Source organism: Rhinolophus sinicus, chromosome 2 (genome assembly GCF_057876585.1).
Source record: "Rhinolophus sinicus isolate RSI-liver-muscle chromosome 2, RSI-T2T, whole genome shotgun sequence".
Lineage (NCBI taxonomy): Eukaryota > Metazoa > Chordata > Mammalia > Chiroptera > Rhinolophidae > Rhinolophus > Rhinolophus sinicus.
Window position 1 is genome coordinate 99,130,723 of NC_142502.1, and position 26,582 is coordinate 99,157,304.

The following is a 26,582-nucleotide window of genomic DNA, read 5'->3' on the forward strand; positions in this document are numbered from 1 at the left end:
ACAAAATCAGAATTAATTTTTATAACTTTTCAGAAGCTTTCATCATTGCATTCTGAAAGAGCTTTTAAAATACGTCTTTAGTATCTTTAAAGTTGTTTTAGTTTATTTAAAAATTTCTTTGAAATCGTTTTTAAGATTCCATCAACTGAATTACATGGCCACAGATGCATTTCCCTGTTAATGGGCTACATCTTCACCATTAAAGGGGCAAACCAGTTTGGATTTTGACTTAGATTTGTCACATTTGCTATTTCAAAACACTAAAAGTATCAAGCAGTTGTGAAACTCTGCATTTGAGGTGCCATATGCATATAAATGCTTTTGTGCAGGTAAAGGAAATATGCATTACTTAATATAAATCTTGAATAGAAGAAACTGCATAGGAATTTCCTCTGTATCACCAAAATCATGAACTGTCTGGCCTCTACTGATAGGAAAAAGAGTTTATTCCAACAAAGTGGCTGACGTTGAACTCAGTGCCTTGCACACGAGGGGCCATGTCTTTCACTTATGATTAGGGCGAGGGGGGTGTATAATGTATATAATATTTGTCACAGACCAGAGAATTCTAAAAGAAAAAAAATCTTCAAGTAACAACCGTTAAGCCAGTTGGGAATAGTTCTTTCGGCAGAGTCTAACAAAAAACAAACATGAAACTAATGACCCTGAAAAATATTTGTATAGTTTCCTTTGGTCGTCGTCCTGTTGGCACAATCTCAACCTTCAGTTTTTCATGTCCTGTGGATTGTAGTTAATCATAAATTGTGAATTTATTATTCTTATCTGAACTTTCCTGTTGTAAATTACATGCTATCCCAACACTGTATGTTTTAAAAGGTCGTACCCCGTAAAAGAAGCCTGTCATGTTAGCAAAGTCAAAGTAAGGCCTTCTTTTGCCCCACCCCACCCCCACCATTGGGTCTCAAGAACCCTCATAGTTGTATCCTGTTAAAAATTATTTTTTTTGTTTTGAGATGCTAGACACAAAGTTTATTTGATGATCTCGTTGACCTTGTTGTTTGCATCTTTACTTGTTTCAAAAAATGTCTACAGGAAAGTTCTGATTTGAAAATACAAATTTAGTATACCAGGGATTATGGCAAAGCGGAAGACATTTTCCTGAATGGTTAAGAGGCTTTGTGATATATGTGGGAAAATGGGGTGTTCCTGATTCAGAAGACAGTGTTTCCGTTCCCTAACTTTGTAACAATATGCAAATTACTTAACTTCTCTGAGCTTTCCTGTCCTCATCTGTGAAAGAGGTAAAATAATTTATAGGTTTATGGTACAGATGAATAACAAAATAGATGTGAGAGTGCCTAGTGTGTAATGGATGTTCAATAAAAGTAATACTAAAATACTGGGAGAAGGTAGTTATAAAGACAGCCTGACCATGAAAACTGTAATTGTTTTTCCACTTAATAAGAAAACATAGTAAAGTCATTAGCACAGACGCCAGGACATGGTTGACCATCAAAGGATGTTAGTTACTGTTTCATTTAACGTTTCAGGTATTTGTTTGGTTTCCAGGTCTGAAAAGATGTGTGTATATTCTTTTTTTTTCTTAAAGATTTTATTGGGGAAGGGGAACAGGACTTTATTGGGGAACAGTGTGCACTTTCAGGCATTTTTTCCAAGTCAAGTTGTTGTCCTTTCAGTCTTAGTTGTGGAGGGCGCAGCTCAGCTCCAGGTCCAGTTGCTGTTCCTAGTTGCAGGGGGCACAGCCCACCATCCCTTGCGGGAGTCGAACCGGCAACCTTGTGGTGCAGAGCCCCCTGGCCCATGTGGGAATCGAACCAGCAGCCTTCAGAGTTAAGAGCGCGGAGCTCCAACCGCCTGAGCCACCGGGCCGGCCCAGATGTGTGTATCTTCTTGATTCAACATTCACAACAGGTTGCCTTGTAATGCTTCTTAAACATTTAGTGTGTGCTCAGATCACCTGGGAATGTTGTTTAAATGCAGACTCAGCAGGTCTGAGATGGGGCCTGAATTCTGGTTCAGTGGGTCTGGTATGGGCCTGAATTCTACATTTCTCAGAGGCTCCCAGGGATGCCTATGTGATGCCTACTGTTCACACTTTGAATAGCAAGGCATTAATGGGCCAGGCAATACATACCCTCCCTTTATTCCTTGCGTTATCTTATTTCATTGAGCTTAGAAAGTTAGAGATGATATTTTTTTACACATTTTACAGATGAGAAATTTGTGACCCAGATTGGGTAGTAAATTAGTTGACAGTTGAGAGCATTCAACCTAATAGTTCAGCTATATCTCTTATCTACCTTGATCAATTTTTCAAAATTATATAACTATTCTCCCATTCTTCCTATTTAATTCTCATATTCCTAGACGTTAAGAGTTACCAAATTTTCTCTTATAGCTGTATCACTATTACCCAACTGTTTTAGAGATCTTTGCTCCTGTTAATATGTAACTATAGTTTGTCAGTATCTGCATTGCTCAACCCTGTCAGAGACAACCCATCCTTGGTGGAGACATCTTTAGTGGCAAAATGACTGTTAGCAGTCAGGCATATTTGGATACTTTTGGTATAGATGATACCAGTTAGGGTCTTAAATCAGAACTCCTTCCAAGTTAGCCCTTTGGAATGAGCTGCCTACTCCTCTCCCAGAACCAGCGAGAAGCTAGATGAGCTAAGGACCATTAGTTCAAGAATACCAGGCATTTCCATGATTCTACCACAAAACATCCCTGACCCACCAACTGGAGTATTTTTTTATCTACCTCTTTCCAGCTCCCTATCAGAGGACAAGTTTCTGTTACTTTTCACGCCCTAGCCTTGTTTTCAGTAAATTCCCTGGAGTAATACTGTGCTGTGCAACACTTCTATCATTTTGTCCCCCAATTACAAAGGCATGCTCCCCTCCCACGCCCTGGGGCACACTTCTCATAGCTACCCCAGTGGTTTAGAACCAGCCCAGGTTTCCATGCCCCAGTGTAGGTATGCTCTTCTTACTGATGTCCCGTTCCTCTTTTCTCTAACTTTCCTACAATTAGTACCACAGTGATATGGCTTTCAGCCCATTTTTAGAAGCTAATGCTGATGGGAAAATGTCCACACAAAATTTTTTTTAAAAAATGATTTCAGAATAATGAAAACATAATCACATTCAACGTATAAACAATGAAGTTAATTTAATAAACAGTTACATGTAACATCATCATAAAAATGTTACAGAAGAGCGAGTTTAGCTTGGTTCACTAGTCTCCTTTATCATAGGGAGATAATAAATGTTCTTGAGCCAAATGCAACCAGGCAGAAGTCTCAGGACTGCTGCCCTCCCTCCCTCCCTCCCTCCCTCCCTCCCTCCCTCCCTCCCTCCCTCCCTTCCTTCCTTCCTTCCTTCCTTCCTTCCTTCGTTGTCTCTTCTGTCGCTTTGGGTATGGTACAGGGTACTTGCAGAATCCTTGCAAAGGAATTCATTGTTAACCTATCAATATAGTGTAAGTATTTTTAATGTCAATAAATATAAATCTCTCTTCACCATAATTTTAAATAGTTGCTTAACTATGTGTATAACTATACCATAATTTATTTAACTAATTTCCTAGTGTGGGGCATTCTGATTCTTTTCTAACTTCTTTTGCTGTTATACATCATGATGGTCCCTGGCGTTGTTAAGATCTAAGCAACTGCTACTCAGTTATTTCCTGCTGCTCTATTCACCTGTTTAACTCTTCATAGAATTCGAGGAGGTATAGTACCAGTACATTCGTACTGTGGAATACTATGTGGCCGTTAAAAATGAAATAGCTCTACTATATATCTACTGATGTGGGAGATTATGTGTGATAAATTGTTTAGAAAAATAATGGCGCAGAACACTATTCAGAGTGTAATCTCATTTTTGTAAAAATGAACAAACAGTATTTCATAAATACATTGCCAAAACATGGTATTTTAATAAATTCAGTACCCCTGTTTTAGTATGGTACATAAGTGCTTAAAAACTTGGATCCTGAAACCAGCCTACCTGAGTTTGAATCCAGCTCTGCCATTTGCCAGCTGTGTGACCTTGGGCAAGATATTTAAACTCGCTGTACTTACAATTTCTTCACGTATAATATGAGGATAATAATAGCACTTATCTACCTGCTGTGAGCATTAAGGAAATTATGTATGCAAAGGCACAGAACAGTGTCTAGCATTTAGTGCTTATTCAAGGAATATTAGCTGTTGTCAACGATAATGAACTTGCTTTTCTTTTTTATTCATACTATTAGATGTAAATTTCCACACAAATATGGTTGCCGACAAAACTTTACTTTTGGGCAAGAAATATTGAGAACAGAAAGAAAGGAGTACAGTGGTCTCAAGGGGGTAAAGCACATATTAGGAAATATGGTCAATTCTTGCTATGTGGCCAGGTATTAAAATCTATAATACAGTCAAGTTGCTGAACTAGGCTGCAGGCTGTCAGAGGTGTCTCATTAGCAGTCAATGTGGAGCAGATAGGTATAGTCGCCAAACGTCCACCAGTCGCCTCCCGTCAGCCAGGTTATATACCAGACACACAGAGATTATCTGTGATCTTTCCTTTCCATATGAACTAGAGCTGAATGGTATATGAAGGTGTGACAATTAAGTTCGTGAACTTGTAACGATGTCACTAACTTTTTTTGATATCAGAGAGATTATTCATTATGAATTTATACCAACTGGACAAACAGTTAACCAAGTTTACTATTTGGAAGTGCTGAAAAGGCTGCGTGAAAAAGTTAGACCACCTGAACTTTTCGCCAACAATTCATGGCTCTTGCATCACGACAATGCACCAGCTCACACGGCGCTGTCTGTGAGGGAGGTTTTAGCCAGTAAGCAAATAACTGTATTGGAACACCCTGCCTACTCACCTGATCTGGCCCCCAGTGACTTCTTTCTTTACCCGAAGATAAAGGAAATACTGAAAGGAAGACATTTTGATGACATTCAGGACATCACATGTAATATAACAACAGCTCTGATGGCCATTCCAGAAAAAGAGTTCCAAAATTGCTGTGAAGGGTGGACTAGGCACTGGCGTCGGTGCACAGCTTCCCAAGGGGAGTACTTTGAAGGTGACCATAGTCATATTCAGCAATGAGGTCTGTAGCACCTTTTCTAGGATGAGTTTGCAAACTTAGTTGTCAAACCTCATACATTTATTTTTACTTATCTCCTAGGGTTCTTTTTCTCTTCCTTCTTTTCTCTTAGTGAAAGTAGAGAAAAAGTAAAGTTTCTTGTTTACTTGGGCTTTTCCTAAAGAACAGACTTTATTGTATTCACTTGACCTCCTTAGAGAGCCTTTTCTGCAAACAGTTCTTCACTGTCCAGCAGGGTTCTAGCAGCTGGGAGACCCCTCAGTGGGAGTAGTAACTAGATATGGAATTTGGGAACTATTTTTGGAGATAGGAAAATGCAGGGAATTTGGGGTCAATCGTTCACTCTTAACTATTAGAGAAATACATCGGAAACATTTGAATTCGGCATTTTACTGAATTTTAATTATTAGACCAAGTTCTCGGTTAATAAGAAAATAAATTCAACCATACATCAAATGTGTAAATGAAAGACCAGGCCTTTTTCTTATTTAAAGGGGCTCTGTGGTCTCAAGCACTGAGGAAAAAAAAAAATTCCACATCAAAAGGCCTGATTTTCATTCTTAGCAGACTAATTGATTCCCAGAAATAGTAAATCAGTTCTTTCATTTAGGAAGAAGGTTTTAACCATTTCTTTGCAACATGTCCCTGGTAATCTTTGTACCCTATACCATTATTGTGTGAGACAAGAGTCTTGATATATTTCATTAGCCAAAGACCAGTGAGATTGAGTGATTTGCCAGTGGTCATCCGCCCAGCCATCAGGCTTGTATCTTACAATGCTTGCTTGTGAACTAGGATTTCACTTCAGCCCCCTTCCACGGACTGTTTCCTAGATTATATACTTTATCATCCAACTGTACAGAAGAAATGATTTTCCAAAGAAAAAGCAAGAAGGAAGAATCGATTGGTTAACCATTGATTCTACCCTGATATTATCTGTTGGAAATTTTATGGACACCAGAAACCACAAAATGCTTTTACTCCAGAAAATGGGTATATCATCGAACTAATGGTGACTTTCAAAGTTCCAGAGTTTCTGCCAAGTATTCAGGGAAAATGCAAGTAATACACATTACTATTTTTTGATGACTCATTAAGTGGGAATTATAGACCCAGGCCTTCTCATGAGTTACAGCAGAAAGTAACAACTGTGAATATGTTGCCTCAATATCTATTATGAGAGGATCAGTATACCTATTCTGTGGAATATTATGTCGCCATTAAAAATGAAATAGCTCTATTACATGTGTACTGACATACAAGATTATTTGTGATAAAATGTTTAGAAAAATAGTGATGCTGAACACTATTCATAGTGTGATCTCATTTTTATAAACAGAAACAAAATCCACAAATAACATATGGATATAGGTATCTGCTTCAGTAAGAGCCAGAAGAACATATTTGAACTGATAGCAGTGGCTTCCCCAAGGTATCAAGAATGAATCAAGAAGATGGGAATGGTGATGGGTGAAGGGGAAGAGAGGAATGTTTGCTTTCTAATTTATTCACATCTGCATTGTTTGGATTTTTTTCATAAACATGTATTTTGTAAGGTTTTATATAAAACATAAAAACACTTGTATCAGAAATTAATCTCTCTGTGTATCTGGTGTTCTACAAAGAAACATTGTCAATCAGCACATAGTACAAATGACAAATACCCCTCCACCTGAAAAAACTCCTTAAAATTACAATATAAATTGTCTCACACTTGTAAACATCAGCTGTTACATGTCACAGATTATAAGAAGAAATTAAAATAAAATCCAAAACTGCTATATGATGGAAATCATATTTTGTTTGAGTGGGCTGATAGTAATAGTGGAGGGGAAATGTGTGCAATTAAAAAAGATGCTGAAAGTATGCAAATATTTTCATAATGAGACAGATATGCTGCTGTTCTATTATGATACTTAACATCTCTGATACTGATTGCCATGCTGACACCTTCCTTATAAAGAGTTCCATCTCAACACAGAGGGGGATAATTTCCATGGAAATGAATCCATTAACTAACATATTTGTATTGAGAACCGCATGTGTGTATTGCTTTTTATACAGGGAGAGGGAGAGGGAGAGGGAACAGAAAGATGAATAAAAGCCAAGCATGGCCTCACGATGCTTATAAACTAATGGCGGAGCCAAGGTGCTGCACAGATTCTAGAATACAACGTGGACGGTCATGATCCCAGATAAACCTACAAACTGAAGTAGCTCTTCAGAATAGAGGGGTTACATGGTAGCACCAAAGGTGTTTTGCTTTCTATTTTGTTTTGTTTTAGAATAGGAAAATCATTGTAAGCAAAGGGGAAGGAGTCAGTATGAAAAGGTGATAAGGAGAGAATAAATCAGGTAACCCTGGTAGACGCCTAAAGAGAGCCCCGCGGGAGAAGTTGGTCGTGAGAAGGAGGAAGGATATTATTCAAAATATGTAACAGAAGGAAGAGGGCCTGAGTGGTGAGGCATAAACGCTCTAAGATGAAGGAAAAGGAAACCGAAAGAGCCCACGTGTAACACCTTTGACTGTCTCAGTCTAGTGAGATGCAACATTATTGATAGAGAATGAAAGAGTAGTGACAGGCTTGGGAGCTGTGGGAAGGTTTGAAACTGCCACTGTGAAGAATATGAGTCAACCAGGAGTGATTCAAAGGGTTGTGGAGCAACATTGAGGTCATTGCTGAGGCTGAGTATTTATGAAGTTTTAATGAAATTAATAAACTTTTTCGTTACTTTCTCTAGCAGTTGCAGGTAGGCACAGGGACATAGAAATTAAGCTTGGCTATAATTCATGTTTTGTAGAAATCAGATGATTCTTATATGGAAAGCTGCATATGAAAATTTATTAGAAATTAATTGCAAATAATTGCATCATTTCAGATTTCAATGTGTCAGTTTCTTTCCCCTTAGTTTTTAGAGTCAAATCAGATTATTGTATTTCCATAAAAAAAGTGGGAACACTACCCTGTACTTCAAATGCTAACCAACAAAGTAATGCTGTTAGAATCTCTGAAGTTTCTAGCTCATAGTTGCTTCTCATGCATTATGTATTTTTAGGCTGGAAAAACTAATAACATCCTTTTTGGAAGACCAGGATCCAGAGAGTAGACTAGAGGTTGGCGCCGACATGCGTAAAATTCATCACTGTTTCCATCATTTAAAGGTAAATTTAAGCATTTCCTCTAACAGAATCCATCGTCTGCTAAGTTCAGACTGCAGTAAAGCTTTCTTAGTTGACCAGCTCTTGAAAGGTTAGGACGTAGCTTCATTCATCCAGAACAGTATGATCTTCTAACCGAGGCGGTGATTCTAACTGAATTTCTTCAGAGCTTGTACCTTACTTGCCAATGAATAAACTCGGACCATGGACTTCTAATTCTTTTTCCAGGAACCCCTACCTTGTACACAGAATAGGTCCATGTTCAAAAACCATTTATTTTCAAGCTCTGTCAAGAGAATTGTGTCCTTCATTTTTTCCCAGCAGTTTTCATTTATCCATATAAATCCTCGGTTTTTCTGTGCCTTAGGTTTTACCTTTTATGATGACACAGTGGGAGTGTCATTAACCTTTACTTCTACCCCACTTACAATTTGGCATACTTCTTTAAGATAAGAAACTTTTGTTGTTGAGTCTGCTGTGAGCCAGGCATAGGGAAGGCAAAGTTGAACAAGTAAGTCATGGACAGGACAGATATGTAAAGAATAATTATAGCACCTGGTAACGGCTATTTTATAAAGTGATGTGGGGTTATGGAGACAGGAAAAGAAGTTCGAGAGGAAACAAGGTTTGAGCAGGAATTTCCCAGTTTAGGGGAGAAGAGGTCAGATATCGGAGAGGGAAATGGGGAAGGAGGATAGAGAGAGGACAGGTAGGGAGAGAAAACATACCAAGCCAAGGCAACTGCATTGAAAAGACAAGGAGGTAAGAAAGGATGTTGTGGGGACAGAGTCCCAGAGAGCAGATCCCAGGCTCTTGGCCTAATGTGGAAAGGTGGTGGATCAGTTATTAGACGGTCATCAGCTGTAATCAGATGGCCGTCCACTATGGCTGGGTGGCCATCAGCTCTTACCAGTTATACATTAGCCATTAATATAACTGCCGTGGCTACGCTAGGGGGTTGTTTGGTTGGTTGGCAGAGAAGCGGACGGCAGGTTGCGGATCATGTGGCTCCTGCTTCCTGTCTCTTCAACCCAGCCACCAGCGAGAATATAGTGGTATGACTCCCCTATCTATGGCGCCATGGGTTTTCCTGTTTGGCCTCACCATGTCCTGCGTTCCTATGTGGGGAAGGGGACCAGAGACCCAGCATGACAGATGTGCATGTCTGATGTGTGCAAGGAATTGTTAAAGGTGGGAAGAGTCAAAGAAATAAAGAGATTTGGAGTAGAAGTACGGACACTAAGCTCGTACTTCATCTTACAGAAACTGTTGAATGACAAGAAGATCCAGGGAAAAAGCACAGTGTCTTCCGAAATCAAAGACCAAGACGGCCAAGAACCATTAAAAGAGGAAGAATATAAAAAGCTACGAGATATTCTACAGCAGAGAGACAACGAAATCAGTATCCTTTCTGTGGCAATAAGAAACTCTCCCTCTACTGGCTTAGACGGGGAGTGGGAACACAGATGTCTTCCCCCGTAACCACATTACCCAGCTCCCCAGCCTGCTTCCAGGTCACATTGTTTCTTTCCATTTAGAAGTAAAATGTCCCTTCAGCAAACAAAATGGAGCAACTAATGAAAACCAGAGTTGCTAGAAAAGAAAAAAATTGACTTTGTTTTTAGCCAGATGGAGTTACTATTGCAGGGAAAATTTCAGTTTATTGAAAAGTATGGGCTTTTTTATCCCATCTCTTAACTTTAATTTTTTTTTTTTTGTTACTACTCTGCGGTGCTCTTTCTGTTTCAGTCCTGAGCCAGGAGCCAGTAAGTTAACTGGTTATCTTTAGCTAGCTGACCGGACACCAGGCTGACCACAGCCTCACCATGGCCCAGAATTTGTGGCTGGCGTGTGGGTGAAACTCAAATGATGGCTGAAAAATGACAAATGGTATTTAGCTTATGAAGATCAGAGATTGATTTAAATGTAACTTTTTATTTAAAAGCCAGATCTACTGCTTTGGGTTCCACTTACAAATGTTCCCAAATTTGGAAGTGAGGACAGATGAGTGTTCAAGATAGAACTCTTACGGGCTTTGGGAGGTGGTGTATTTTAGGAGCTGAACTGGTAGCAGCCTGTGGGAGTTGCCTCCAGGGACAGGCTAGGTGGTTACTTCTAAAGAGCTCCTGTCCTGTGAGTTAGACCTCAGGTCTCCCAACATGTCCTCAGTATTGTTTCTTATTTTGTCTTTCAAGCTTCTTGTAAACGATTTGACATTTTCATGACATTTTCAGCCTTTTTTTAAAAAGTCACGCACAAGAAATTATTTATGAACAGATATTTCTGTTCATTTTTGAAAGATTACTAAAAGGCATTTTAGCTTCAGATATTGTGCAAAATGGATAAAAATAACCTACATGAAGGAAATCCAGTACTGAAGAGGTAAAAACAAACAAATACGAGGTAGGCACACTGCCTGATTAACTTCAGTCTCTAGTTTTAGTTGAGTATTAGCAGACCCTGTATGTCTGATTCAGGGGAGTTTTAGCTGTTTTATTATCAGGCCAGTAACAGTGGGTTCAGCTGTGAACGATATTCCCACACAAGCCCTTGTCTGTGAGTGCTGCCCACACGTGCTGTCACCCGTGCATTCCTTTTCCTCTGTCTTACCCTATCCACCTCCAGGACGGTCCCGGCCTAGATTTCAGTCCTGGCCACAGCCCCAGCCTGAGCTCTGCTTCTCTTCCTGGCCTTGATCCTAGTTTAAGATCTTCTCCCCTAAATGCTCCTAGCAACTTCTTAATCCCCTTCTGGGCTTATGAATGTCTGTGCATATAGGAGAGATGAAATGAGATATGACAGAGAGAGGGAACAGTTCTGAGTTTGTTCATATATGTTTATTTTAAGAAAGAGAGTAAGAAAGAGAGAGACATACATCATCTCTCTTCTCCACGGGCAAATCCAGGTACACTGTTCATGTGAAGCTACACAAGATTCTTTCTGACTGTGAATAACTCGAGCAGGGTCCCTTCCTTCTGAGACTCATCTTCACAATGATGGTGTGGAGGTATTATGGTGAAAAGAACACTGACCATGAAGTTCACCACAGAGTGACACCCCAGCTCTCCATTCATTAGCTGTACAACTATTCAGTGAAGCTGTTTCCTTCTCTTCAGGAAAGAGAGCATATGACCTGCCCCTCCAACATCACAGTGCTGAGCAAAACCAGTAAGATATTATCAGTTAGTGGAGAGTGCTGTGAGCACACTAGAGTGTTATATAATGATGGATGTGCCTCTGTAGACAATGGGTAAACTCAGAAGAAGGAAATATAGCAGCTAAGAATTACTCCTCATGAAGTTTATACTTCTCAAGGGCTAATGACCAAGAAAGGATACTGAAATTTCGGTTTTTCACAGTCGGGTTGGAGGATATTTCAAACTTTTTTTTTTTGGTAGAGCTATGAAGGCCAAAACTATCAGGAGGAATAAGAAAGACATAACTTACGGGGGGGGGGGGGGGGGGACAGTGGTACTACTTGCACTCAACAAAAGAGTAATGCAACCAAAATGACAGTGAACAACACTGAAGGTTCTTGCAAAGAGAGTGAAAATGATGTCAGTTCCATGACATCAGTTTGAATAAAGTTCGGACACCCTTCAGAAAACATATAACAGTGTGTCATTTAATACCATACATAGAGCTTGACAGAAAAAAAGGCCCGAGTTAAACAGCGTGGGAAGGGGAAGAAGGAAGGTAGCACAGGAGATAGATTTGTACTGTGATTTTTATGAAATGTAAACTGGAACACGTTTGTGTGATTAAAATCTTCCAGGGGCTTCCCATTCTACTTAGAATAAAATTCAGACTCCTTGATCCAGACGATGAGGCCGTGTGTAATCGTGCCCCTGACTAGCCCCCTGACTTCATTTCTTCTGTCTCTGTCCCTTGTTTGTTAGGCTTCATTCACAGTGACCTTTCTGTTGTTCTTCTCTCACAGGGTTTTTCAACTTCAGCACCACAGACATTTGGGGCTGTAGAATTCTTTGTCGTGGGGACTGTCCTATGCATGTAGGATGTTTAGCAGCATCTCTGGCCTCTACCCGCTAGACTTCTGTAACAGCACCTACCTCCCACTCCAGTATGACAGCCAAACATGTCTCCAGACATGGCCAAATGTCCCCTGGGTTGTAAAAGAGCCTCTGTTTGGGAATTACTGCCAAGCCCATTTCTCCTTAGGGTGTCAGCACTAGCTGTTTCCTCTGCTTAGATAAACTCTTTCTCTGGCTGGTTCTTGTCATTCGGATCGCAGCTTAAATTCACTCTTACAAAGGGTAGCAGCCAGTGCAGAGTAGCTGCTCAGTCAGTCTTGACCTTTTTACAGTAAGCTATCTGGCACTTTTACTCGTGTGTGTGTGTCTGTGTGTGTGTAAGTAGTTAGTCTTTCCCCAGTAGGACATCTGCTTCATGAGAGTCTGCCTTTTGATTGTTCTTTCCCTGTGCCTGGAATAGTGCCTGGCACATAGTACAAGCTCCAATAAATGTCACTGAATGGGTAAATGAAAGGACGTTGCCATTGCCCTATGTGAACCATTGAAATGCCTGATACTGTTGAAATGAGGTACATACAAAGAGGAGTGGACGCTGTGGGCAGAGCCCTGTTCTTCTCCATCAGGCCAACGCTTAGACAGTACAGAGGTTGTGAACACCTTTGGTGGGTACAAGCTTTTTGGAGGCAAAGAACAGAAGCCACATTGGGATTGTAAGGGAAAAATTGATTGTCATTCCAGAAATCAAAAAGTTGGGGTCAAAGCTGAGAAGGAAGATGGAGGTCAAACGATGTCCATGTTACTTGTCCAAGAATGTGTCACTGGATGCCCCCCCTCCATGCTGAGTATCAGTCTTCTCTCTGGCATCATCCTCATATCTCTTCAAACTCTGAGGTTCATGAAGCCATCTCTAGGGATGGCGAAGGCCTTGAATTCATCTTACTGCACATGCAGTTAGAGTTCTGACATTCTCAAGAGGGATTGTAGTCTTGCCTTTTAGTGATAGCAAAAGTCCCTTAGAGTTCCAGACATCCTGAACCTAAAGAACAGTGAAGTAGGGGAGAAGGGAATGATTTTATCCCTATCATCGGTGCTCCTCGTATATCTAAATGGCCTACAAAAGGTGCATTTTAAATGATAAATCAATGCTAATAACTTACCTCTTTTCAGTTCCATTTGGAACCAAATATTGGGTACCATGTTTTGCCAAGTATAATGCGCTCCCGTGTATAATGCGCACCCACGTTTTGGGCCCAAACTTTCAGGGGAAAAAAAAATCTTTCATTTTAATTTTTTAATTCAAATGTTTATTTGTTTCTATTTAGGTACTTGTTTTTTGTATTATAAAGGAATTTTAGCATTTATTTATTGATTACATTTTTAACTCATAAGCATAAATGAAAGAATCAAAAACATTGATATAGATACGGAATTAGTACTAACCATGTATAATGCACATCCTTATTTTCCCCTCGCAAATTTGGGCAAAAAAGTGTGCATTATGCACGGCAAAATATGGTACTTTTTAAAAAAGTGACTTGAAAGCCCCCTTTGAATGTGCTCTTACTAAGCACGTGTTGGACTTGGGCGTGCTCTGGTCACCAGGATTGATTTGGCCGATCTGCCAGCTGGGCAGCTTCTGGCGTTCTCTCTCCCCGCTCCTCCTGAGCAGCTTCCTGGATTAAACTCTGACATATGCATCGCTCCGTTGCCTGCTGCTACTCAGTGTTCATTTTATTTTTTATAAACCTTTCCAAAAAATGTAAGGCTTAGTTGGTTTCCACCTAGAACATTTTAAAGACCTTTGGGTTTGCTATCTTTTCCTGTAATGGCACCATATTGAAAGACCAGTAGCCTCCTAAACTGGCCATAACTCTATCTGTGACTTCAGGAAATTGAAGACTTCCTTTAGTCAGTCTTTACCATGTGACAAATACTAAATACATATTGTTGGCAATATTAATCCCATTTAAAACATTCATGTTTTGATCATTATAATCAATCTTGAGTCACTAAATCCTTAAGTCAAATCTCAGATATTCTGGTCAATATGTTAAAGAAGGAAAAGAAGAAAGCTCAAGATGCTCTCCACTTATCTAGCGTGGATAGAAATGAATTTAGACACTCACAGAGCTCACCTGGGAACCCAGAAGGTCCAAGGACGTCATCCTCAGCTTCCACACAGGTCCAGGATGCCAGCACTTTTGGGTACAGATCCACTTTGCTCCAGAGAAAAACAGGTCAGTGATATTCATTTATAAATAGAAATATAACCTTAAGTAGAAAATATACACTATCATAAATTATATATCTTTGTAAAAAGTAAAAATAGTAAATCATTATAATTTTATCATTTGATTCATCATTGTCATTCTTACGATTTTTATTAGTACTAATATTTCTTGAGGTTGTGTAGTTGTAGCAGCAGCAGCTGCTGCTGTAGCAACAATAACAAAAAAATGCCAAGTGAAGTTTATCCATCCTAAAAAAATAAATAAATAAATAAAAATTCTAGTATCCCTCATTCTCCATAATAGAATTCAGTATAGCATCTTTTAGTTTTAGTATATGTGCTGCCAAAGCGAGCACCTAGCATCTTTTAGTTTTAAATGTGCAAGTATGAAGGCTCTGTCAATTTACTTGGTAGAATTTTTTATAACTATCAAATCTATTAAATTAAATACCAGTTTCCAAAATTGATGGCTGACCAGAAAAAATAAAGTCTGAATTGTCACAGAGTTCAGAGGCAGAAATAGATGAGTCCAGGGCAACAGAAGAAAAGCTGACTTGAGAAAGGAACAAAAACTTTCCTCTGATATAGGAAAGAAAGAATAAGGACAGGTGTTGCATTACTGATGTGTTGATACTGCTTATTTCTAAATTTGAGTGAGCTATCTGCAGCAAAATAACTTAAAACCATTACCACAGTCTGCCTTAAAGGACAGTAAATGAACAAAATTTTGTCAGATAATTTCACAGGGTTGCACCGGCTCAGAGTCTCATCCCCCATTTGTAGCTTTTAATAAATGTGCAGAACTTCAACTACAGAACCACGCTAGAAGCCCAGGTTGGTTTCCGAGACTTTTCACTTTCTATTAGACCAGCAGTGCATGATGTACAGTAATGTGACTGATGCCTTTCTCTTGATGACATTGAGGAATCTGAAGTATGGAATGTACTAGAACAAAGGGGTGAAAAACTTCCCTTTTTTGGCAACATAGTTTGAAACTTGCTGTATAAACATTTGTTGGGATGGGCGACCTGACATGCATGGTTTTCTAAAGGGTTTAGCTTGGGAATAATTAGAGTATGATGCTTATTAAGAAAGAGGATGTAAAGTACAGCATGAGGAATATAGTCAATAATACTGTAATAACTCTGTAGGGTGCCAGGTAGACTTATCAGGGGGATCACTTTGTAAGTTGTATAAATGTCTAACCACTATGCTATACACCTGAAACTAATATAATATTAAATGTCAACTGTAATTGACAAATAAAAAGTTTACTGCGATATAAACCTTGAAAAACAAAATAAAAGAAATACATTTTTCAGTTAATAAGGACAAGATTAATAAGCCTAGAAGTATATTTTGTGATATCATATCCCTTTATCTCTTTTTAAAATTAAATTTATTGGCGTAACATTGGTTCATAACATTATATAATTTTCAGGTGTGCAAGATTATAATTCGACATCTATATACTCTATTTCATGCTTCCCACCTGAAGTCTAGTTTCCTTCTGTTACCCTACGTTTGATCCCCTTTATCTCTTAACTCCAAGTCTTCTTGAATATTTTTTTAGTAACATGGTAGGATACATTCAAAATCACAGGAAACCAAAAATGCTATTTTTACCATTTATCATTGTGGCTGTAGACAGGGAAAAGTAATTATTCCTCTCTGTGATTGTTTTCCATACGGCATTCCTGTACTCTATTATGGGTAATAGCTGGTTGGGGAAAAAAAGAGGCCCTCCTGATTGGTGAGTTCATTAGCTCATCCATCAATTTACTTATTCCTTTGCTCATTCAACATATATTTATTGAGTATACACTTTGTTCTACCGTGTTTCCCTGAAAATAACACCTTTCTGGACAATCAGCTCTAGTGCATCTTTTGGAGCAAAAATTAATATAAGACCCAGTCTTATTTTACCATAATGTAAGACTGGGTCTTATATTAATTTTTGTTCCAAAAGACGCATTAGAGCTGATTGTCTGGCTAGGTCTTATTTTCGGTAGGTACTTTGCTAATTATTATTACAACTAAAGCTTACATAGCCCTTATATGTATATCAGGTACTAGTCAAAGTTCTCTGCTTGAATTAACTCATCGAATCCTTATCCTATAAGCTCTTGTTTTACCCCATATTACAGATGAGGACATACATGGACAAACACAATCTCTGACCTCAGAGTACTTAGACATTGACAGGGAAGAGAGCCTTAAATTAATTACAAAGTATACTTGTATATTACTCAGGGAGCATATACCAGGAAACCGTACCTCAAGTTTAGACCAGAAAGATCCAGAGAGGGACACGGGGGTAGGAGTGTGGCTGGAAGGAATATTACAAGCAGAAGGAATCACTTGAATAGCTTTTAGGGCCTTTGTGGTAGAAAGGAGCATTTTGGGAAGTGAAAAATCCAAGATGGTTGGGATTCAGGGAGTGAGAGCCTGGGAAGACAGGTTGAGTACCATGTGCGGAACAGACTGGTAGAGGACACAGAGTTCGCATGAACAGTTAGAAGGCCATTGTAGGATAGCCGTCCAGGCCAAAGGGTAGGGGTTGACGGGAGCGAGGTGGGGGGATCAGAAGCCTAGAGGAGGTAATGTGAACAGGGCTTGGTGACTAAAGAATGTGGGGGGAAAGGGTGAAGATTGGCCTCCAGGTCTCTGGGTGGCCGGTGAGGCTCTTCGTGGACGGAAGGAGCTGTGCCTCCGTTGGCCCTACGATGGGCATTGTTGGCTGCAGCGATCAGAACATTGGCTACGCTGCTGAAATGAAAGGGAACAGTCAGTACCCACATCAGAACCCAGGCTCATGATGGAACAGACTCGGTGTCCTGGCCTTTCCCTAAGGTGCACACCACGTGCCGTGCAGAAATGGCCTCAGACGTCACTGCCCAACCCTTGCTGTGGGCCAGACCTGTTCTATTTCTATTTTCTCTTGCCCACACCATCTCTCTTCTCATAATTCTTCTTCCCCACAGCATCTCATAATCTGTCTCCTAACTCATAATTACAGTCCGCTTTCAGAAACTCTTTTTCTCCCTTGATACTGCTATCGAGACAGACTGTAGTTCTGTTTGGAAAATGAATTACGTTTACTTAAATAGAAAATCACTGAAAAAATAATGGAAATCGTTTGTAAAGTCCAAGTACAAAGGAGGTAAAAGAGTTTTGGAGAAAAGCCGTACAGTTGAAAGGGTTTTTTAGTTGTTTTAACTGTCATTAGATATAGTTGTAGCAATAGTTTTAAATAGAAGTAGGCTCACAAATGGATTGATAATGATCTAAGCATTTGGAGGAGGGATTAATGGGAGCTTGATTTTATTTTTTGGCAAAACTACAAACAGGATGAAAATTGCTGTGGATGAACCAATGCTGCAAAGCAACAGGTAATGGGATAGTTTGTTACAATGTTTAAGATCCTAGCAAATGATTAGGCTTTTATTATCACATTATTTTATATACAAGAAGCTTGTGTACTCTAAACCAAATACAGAAAATTAATCACCATGTTGTTTAAAAGTATTTCCGCCTGATGCAGTTGTTGTCAATTTCTATTAACCGTCCCTGGGGTTGTTTTTAATGCAGAAAGCAACTCAGTTTGACTGCCTTCCTCTCTGAGACTGCTGTCAAACTGTCACTATTTTGATGACCCTCCCCTTTCTTCCATTTACCCCTATTTTATGCTGAAAATGACTCCCTTCCAATTTCTCATGTTAAAAGAAAATGAAACCAAGTTCATGGTTCACTAGAGAGTCCCACAGAGTCACTGTGCAATCAGCCTGCCAAGGCTGAGGAAGGTTAGGGGCTTTGGGGTTTTTTGTTGTTGTTTTGGAGGTTAAATGTCTGTTTTGGTTTTATTGAAATAATGGGAGGGATTGTTCAGCTCCACAGTTTAAAAGAGTCATATTGTTCTCTTTAAAATAGCAGTTTTATAGTTTGTCTTTTGTTTCTGGAATTGTTATTTTTTGGTTTGTTGTTGTTCTTTTGTTTTGTTTTTGTATTTTGTTTGTTTGGTTCCCCCCCCCCCCCCCCCCCCCCCGTTTTAGTTCTCTGACTGTAAGTTCCAAATAGCCACCTGGAGCCAGCCAGTATTCCAAAAGCCCCTGATGACTCACCACATCGTTTAACTGTTTGAGATGCTCACAGAACCCACTCATCACAGGTGATGTCATTAGCATCTGAAAATGTGAATTGAAAGCCGTGGCTCCAGGCTATTTTCTCTTACTCCTTGAGAGTTTATTAAATCTCCACTAAGCGCATGGAAGGTACAAGGGTACATGTTATAGGGAGTACCAAGGTGAACTGAGAAATGGTCTCTGGCTCTGGGAGCTTACATTTAAGTAGAGAGGGCTGGCTTGGTACCCAAAAGCAGGAAACAAAATAAGAAGTGCTGTAAGTGGGAGCTAGGAGAAATGCTATGGAAATTCAAAGGATAAGGGAAGAATTTTAATAAGTAGATCGGGAAAAGTTTTACAAGAGCAAGTGACATGGGAGTTAGCTCTCAAAGGATTGGTAGAATTTGGAAATTCAAAGATTGAGGGAAGAACATTCTAAACATTCCAGGTGTAAAGAATATTATGAGCAAAGGCTTAGGAACAGGAAAGCAAGGAAAACTATGTAGACTTGGCAGGGATATTTGTTTAGTTGGAGCCTTGAAGATATACAGGAAATAAGAAATAAGGCTACAAAAATAAGTGACAAATTGTTAGGATGGTTGCTTGTGGGGAAGGGAATAGAGAAATAGATGGGAACTTCCCTTTTCAACTTTCTATGCTTTCATATTGTCTTCATTTCTTGCATGTCTTTTATATATACATATATATATATATATATGTATATATACATACATATATATACATATATATGTATATATACATACATATATATACGTATATATGTATATATACATACATATATATGTGTATGTATATATATATATAGTTTTTCTTTAATTAGTTTCAGGTGTACAAAACAACTGTTAGACATTTCACCCCTCACAAAGTGATACCCCCCCCCAATCTATTGCCCTTCTGTTCTGACATGGTATATATCTACCAGTTAGCTCATTTGGTTAGAGCGTGGGCTAGTAGCACCAAGGTTGCCGGTTCGATCCCTGCATGGGCCACTGTGAGCTGTGCCCACCTTAAAAAAAAAAAAAAAAAAAAAGAAAGAAAAAGAAAAAGGAAAAAAAAAACCTTGCAATTTCTTGCATTTCTTTGTTGAATAAGTAGGGCCACATTATGAAAACCCTCGAATGCCAAGCCAGGGAATTTTCGTTTGGTTGCAAGGGAACCACCAACGCAGAGAGGCAGGTGATGGTTGTACTCTGGTGAGGTTTCTTTGGAAGAAGTCTTTAGGATATGTTGGAGATGAGGCCCTGGAGGTTTGAGGAAGTGGCTTAGGAAATATCATAATACTCCATGTTGGGAGTGATGGAAACAGAGACGAGACGAGGAACATGAAGAACTGTTATTATGGAGGGAGCCCACAGCAGTTCTTCGTGGCGTAAAGGACAGCTGTGTTTCTTGTCCGTCTTCCTGGCTGTCTAAGTTCTCCTGGCACTGAGCACGCAGCTACGGGCACAGCCGGAGAATGGGGTAGCTGGTGCTTCTCTGGGATGCTGCTTCAAAACCTTGACTCAGTTCCTTGAGTCTGCTTTACTCTTGTTCAAAGGATTGCTCTCTAGACCAAAGCTACCATTATAAAGATTTAGCATACCCAGTCCGCCACTAAGCTGAAAGCTCAAAGATAAGTCCATGGAGGCAAAACTCACTCATAAACCAACCAGAGAAAAAGAACATAGATCCTTTGCAGCTTGCTTTGTTGTAGGCCTCGGGCACAAATGTCCACCGCTTGCATTTCAAATCTCTCATGATCCATCTTACCCACTCTCTTGGAACGGACCGCTTTCATCTTTGCATTTCCTCATAAATGCAATTAAAGAGACAGTATATGAGTAATTGCCTTCTCTCTAGCTCTATGGCCAATCTCACTTCTGCAGAGCACACTACTGATCCGTTAGCCAAGGTTTGCTCTGAGTGCTAGCTCTGAGAAATGCATCTTTACGTCTCTCCCATTTGAAACAGGGGGGTTGAGGGGGAACAGAGAGAGAAAGAGAGAACATATCTCTGCTTTTAGGTCCAAAATCAAGGCTCACACCAATTTCTAAATGTTTGTTTTATCTGATAATGTTTGTGATTTCAATAAGGGCTTTCAACTCAATAAGTAAACAAACGAATGGAAGTCAATGCATTTTCTAAAGGAAAGTGGCATGGCTTTAGATGGGATGCATTTTCTGGCATTTAGATGCAGCAGACACGCATCAACACCCATCTGCCTTATCAATCTTTCTATAGATCAATTTTGGAAATCACCATCTCTGAGCACGTCAAGAGTTTTTCGTGTAGTCGGGGAGATAAATAGATAGCTAAAGCTGCTTATCAGTGTAATGAATGCTCAAGAAAAGGGTCTGGATAGTTGAGGGTTCCTGCAAAACCCTAGTCTAGTCAGCCTTCAGTTCCATACTTTGGGGGAAAACAGTATAGTCAGGAAGGGGAACGCAGATTCTAAGTGTGGGGACGAGTCAACGAATGAGCAGTACAGTATCAAAGAGGCAGAAAGTACTTTGCTAAAATGGATACCTATTCCCTATGGATATTAAAATTACTAGGTTAGATATGTAAAAGGAATACATGAAACTGGAACCCAAGTGCTCTGGGAAATGATTTCGAAGAGAGATCTGCTGCTGTCAGTGAGGAGACGGTAGAAGAAGACATAGCCAGATAGAATGAACCGGAAAGGGGAAAGGTGTGCATATATTGTGTTGTTTGTGTGTTTATTTTCATCAGCATGAATGACCATTGTTCTAGAATCACAAGAGCAAACAGATAAAATGCAGACCAACATCCCCCTTTCCTCACCCTGTTGTAGGAAGAAGCCCATTCTGGGATCATGCCATTTTTTTTTTACCTTGTCCTGAAGTTTGGGGTGAAAGGCTATATTTCTACTCAGTACGTTCATAAAGTAGATAGGATATGGTCTGCACAAGCAAATGAATTCTTCAAAAATTGAAAGGAAATTCTTCCTTTCCTTTCAAAAACTGCTGGGAGAAGGTCTCGTAGAGTACCCTCACCAAACAGTAATGGAAGACCAATTGCCCAAGCGATTTACTTGTCTGCAACAGAAAAGTTAATAGTGGCCCTGGGCGTGGGGACCCTATCTTTTGGCTCTAGAATAGAGGATCATAAATGTGAAGATTGTGTCAGGACACAGGTGACTTGCATATTATTAAACAGTGCATTCAAAAATTAATTCTTCAATTGCTTATTCTGAGTTCAGGTTTTCTTTTTCTGTATAAAGGCAGGTTGGGTTCTGTGGGAAACAAAGTCTGAGCTCACTGTTTATTAGGGAGGGCTTTCGGGACCGACACCTGTGGAAGTGAGAGCAGGACTTGGCAGAGGGAGAAGCTGAGCTGCGACGCAGTCCTGAGAACTGCTTCAGGGCTCAGGAGCTGAGCGGGCCTTTCACAGTCATCCCCAGTTGAGGCAGGGGACAGGGCCTGTCTACCCTCGTGATCATCAGACATTGGATACAGGCCTCCCCTGGAAAGAGACATGGCTTTAAATGAGGCGTTTTTTCAGCTGAGAAAATCCTTAAATACAGTGTTTCCCCGAAAATAAGACCTAGCCGGTCCATCAGCTCTAATGCGTCTTTTGGAGCAAAAATTAATGTAAGACCCGGTCTTATTTTATTATACGAATTTCTCTGATGATTAGTGATAATCATTAGTGAGTACTTTTTCATGTACCTATTGGCCATCTGTATGTTTTCTTTGGAAAAGTGTCTATTCAGGTCTTCTGCCCATTTTTAAATTGGATTGTTTGTTTTTTTGCTATTGAGTTGTATGAGTATTTTATATATTTTGGATATTAGCCCCTTCTCAAATAGTTTGCAAATATTTTCTCCCATGTAGTAATTTTCCTTTTCATTTCATTAATGGTTTTCTTTACTTTGCAGAAGTTTTTAGTGTGATGTATTAATAGTTCCACTTATTAATTTTTTGTTTTTGGAGCCAGATTCAAAAAATCATTGCCAAGATTTATGTCTTGGAGCTTACTGCCTATGCTTTTTCTTCTAGGAGTTTTATGGTTTCAAGTCTTATGTTCAAGTCTTTAATCCATTTTGAGTTAATTTTTGTAGATGTATGATAGTCATCAAATTTTATTCATTTGCAAGTGGCTGCCTAGTTTTCCAACACCATTTATTGAAAGACTATCCTTTCCCCATTGTATATTCTTGGCTCCTTTGTCATAAATTAATTGACCACATGCATGTATGTTTATGTCTGGGCTCTCAATTGTGTTCCATTGATCTATACATCTGTTTTTATGCCAATGCCATACTGTTTTAATTACTATCACTTTGTAATATAGTTTGAAATGGGGAATGGGATGCCTCCAGCTTTGTTTTGTTTTTTGTTTTGTTTTTCTCAAGATTGCTGTGACTTTTGGGATTTATTTTCTGGGTCCATAATTGTGTGTGTGTGTGTGTGTGTGTGTGTGTGTGTGTGTGTTTCTTTTCTTCTCCTATACAGAACTGATTAATCAATATTGGCTCAGAAAAATTTCAGTCAAGGGTAAAATTGCAGTGAAACTTTACCCCTGTTAGGCTATCAAATTGCTGTGTGATAGGGAAAATTAGGCTATTCAGCTTTATTTGACAAAAATTCATGTATTAACAGTGGTTAAGTCCACAAGAATGAATAGTTTACCTTTGACACTACTGGTTCAGTAAACACAAGATAGATGCAACTATTTTCTACAAAGTACCTTCATTGAATAATATAAAAAAATAACCAAAAGTTTTAAACATCTCACACTTTCACAAGCTTTATAAACTTATCCAATGAAGGCCTTTACTGCTTACACATACAGAAGGTGCCAAAAAAATGTATACACATTTTAAGAAAGGAAAAAACTGTATTAAAATTGTAATACTCAATATATACCGATAACAAAAGTTGAATACAAGTCATGTGTGTACTTTTTTTTGGCACACCTGGTATTTTTATCACCATCAGTTATAACACATCTTAGCAGATTCCACTTAAGGTTGCACTGAATTTATGTTTTCTCAATTTCTTTGAAAGTATTCTCACCTATAGTTGTTCACACAAAGTATTCATAGTGGCCAATTTTTCAGCCATTTTAAACTTGGCATTGACTTCTAAACTGACAACTGAGAAGTATCAGTAACATATGTCATATTATCAACAGCCAAAGGAAACCACCTGGAATAACTTGCCTTGTTTTTAATTGACTATTGATGTTGCTCAAATGTCCCCAACTCTGCAAGCAACTGTTCTCACTGAAAGGCTAATAGTCGTAGATGAGATTATTTTATCTGGACACATTTCTTTGGCTGCTACAATCAAACATCAACTTAATTGACTCAACATTGGTAAATGGATTTCCTTGCTCAGTTAACAAGTAAACACCTTGAAGATTTACTTTGGTTATAGCCTCATTTTCATTTTTTATTGATGGGAAGAAAATTTCTGCTGTAGTGAGATATTCCATTTTTTTAAAGATTTTTATTAAAATAGAGCTAACATAAAATATTATATTAGTTTCAGATGTACACGATAGTTATTAAACATATATACCTACAAAAGTGATCACTGTGGTAAGTCCAGCAACCATCTACACCGTACCACACTATCACAATATTGTTGACTATATTCCCCATGTTGTACATTATATTCCCATGACTTATTTGCTGTATACCTGGAAATTTGAACTTTTTCTTCCCCTTCACCTTTTCCCCCCATTTTAAAAATTTTTCAATTACAGTTGACATTCAGCATTATTTTATATTAATTTTAGGTACACAGCATAGTGGTTAAACATTTATATAATTTAAGATGTGATCCCCCTGCCTGGTCTAATACCCACCTGGCCCTATACATAGGTATTGTCATATTATTGACTATATTTCCTATGCTATATCCCAAAACTATTTTGTAACTGCCAATTTGTACTTCTCAATCCCTTCACCTTTCACCCTGTCTCCCCAATCCCCCTCCTATCTATCACTATGATAAATCTAGTACCCACATGACACTATACATAGTTATTACAATATTATTGACTATATTCCTTATGATATACCCCATATCCGCATGAATGCTTCATAATAACCAATTTGTACTTCTTAGTCCCTTCACTTTTTTCACCCACCCCTCCAATCTCCCTCCCATCTGGTAACTACAAAATGTCCTCTATATCTATGAATTTTTTTCCGCTTTTGTTTGTTTATTTTATTCTTTAGATTCTACATATACATGCAATCTGTCTTTTTCCTTTGACATACTTTACTCAGCACAATACCCTCCAGGTCCATCCATGCCACTGCAGACAGCAAGAACCTATTCCCTTCCGTGACCTAACAATATTACATTGTACACATGTAACACCTCCTCTTTATTTATTCATACATTGATACACACCCAGGCTGCCTCCACATCCTGGCCATTGTAAACAGTGCTGCAATGAACATATGGATGCACATGTCCCCTCGAAGTAGCATTTTGAATTTCTTCAGATAAATACCCAGAAGTGAGATTTTTTGTCCTTTTTTGTCTCTTGTTATAGCCTTTGTTTTAAAGCCTATTTTGTCTGGTATAAGTATTGCTACCCATCTTTTTTTTTTTTTTTTTTTCCATGAAATATCTTTTTCTATCCCTTTACTTTCAGTCTGTGTGTCTTTCAATCTGAAGTGAGTCTCTTGTAGGCAGCATATATATGGGTCTTGTTTTCTTATCCATTCAGCCCCCCCCATCTTTTGATTGGAGTATTTAATCCATTTACAATGAAAATAATTATTGATAGATATATAGTTATTGTCATATTATTATTATTATTTTTTTTTTTATTTTTTTTTTTTTTTTTTTTTGTCTTAAAGAAGCCCCTCTAACATTCGTTGTAATACTGGTTTGGTGGTAATGAACTCCTTCAACTTTTTGTCTGGGAAGCTTTTTATCTGTTCTTCGGTTTTAAATGATAGCTTTGCAGAGTAGAGTAATCTTGGTTGTAGGTCCTTTCTTTTCATCTCTTTGAATATTTCGCGCCAATCCCGTCTGGCCTGCAAAGTTTCTGTTGAGAAGACAGCTGACAGTTTTATGAGAGCTCCCTTGTAGGTAACTACTGCTTTTCTCTTGCTGCTTTTAAGATTCTTTCTTTGTCTTTAATCTTTGGCATTTTAATTAAAATGTGTCTTGGTGTGGGCCTGTTTGGGTTCATCTTGTTTGGGACTCTCTGCATTTCCTGGGATTGTATGTCTACTTCCTTCTTCAGATTAGGGACGTTTTCAGTCATTAATTCTCAAATAGGTTTTCAGTTCCTTGCTCTCTCTCTTCTCTTTCTGGTACCCCTCTAATGCAAATATTGGTATGCTTGATGTCCCAGAGGCCCCTTAAACTCTCCACCCCCCTATTTTGTTTTGCTGTTCTGTTTGGTTGTTATCTGCTCTTATCTTCTAAATTGCTGATTGAATTTCCTGCTTCATCTAAATATACTGTTGATTCCCTTTAATATCTTCTTTCTTCAGTTATTGTATTCTTCATTTCTGACTGATTCTTTATTATGTTTTTTAATCTCCATTTTTGTATTTTCTCTCTCTTTTTTGAAGTTCCCCCTGAGACCACTGAGTATCCTTATAACCTGTGTTTTAAAATGCGCATCTGGTAGATTGTTTATCTACATTTTTCTGGAGCTTTGTTCTGTTCTTTCATTTGAGACATGTTTCTTTGTCTCCCCATTTTGGCTGGCTCCCTGTGTTTATTTCTGTGTGTTAGGTAGGGCTGCTGTGTCTCCTGATCGTAGTAGATTGCCCTTATGTAGTAGGTGTCCTGTGGGGCCCAGTGACACAATCTCCTTGGTCACCTCAGTGTGAGTTGTGTGTGCCCCCCTTTTATAGTTGAGCCTTGGTTGCTGTTTGCATGTCAATAGGTGGGATTGACTCTTGGGCTGATTGGTGTGTAGACTAACTATGACTACAGTTGAGTAGCTATTGTGCAGTGGCTGGACCCTAC

General features: G+C 38.9%; 1 protein-coding gene across 1 annotated transcript in view; it reads left to right on the forward strand.

Annotated features, from left to right (window-relative positions):
* The window catches only part of KIF6 (kinesin family member 6), a 406,288-nt gene that overhangs the window by 182,380 nt on the left and 197,326 nt on the right, over nucleotides 1–26,582 (forward strand). The window contains exons 11-13 of the mRNA XM_074332873.2: nucleotides 8,161–8,266; nucleotides 9,527–9,665; nucleotides 14,289–14,492. Coding sequence (XP_074188974.2) covers nucleotides 8,161–8,266; nucleotides 9,527–9,665; nucleotides 14,289–14,492 — 449 coding nt within the window. The remainder of the gene's footprint in view (nucleotides 1–8,160; nucleotides 8,267–9,526; nucleotides 9,666–14,288; nucleotides 14,493–26,582) is intronic.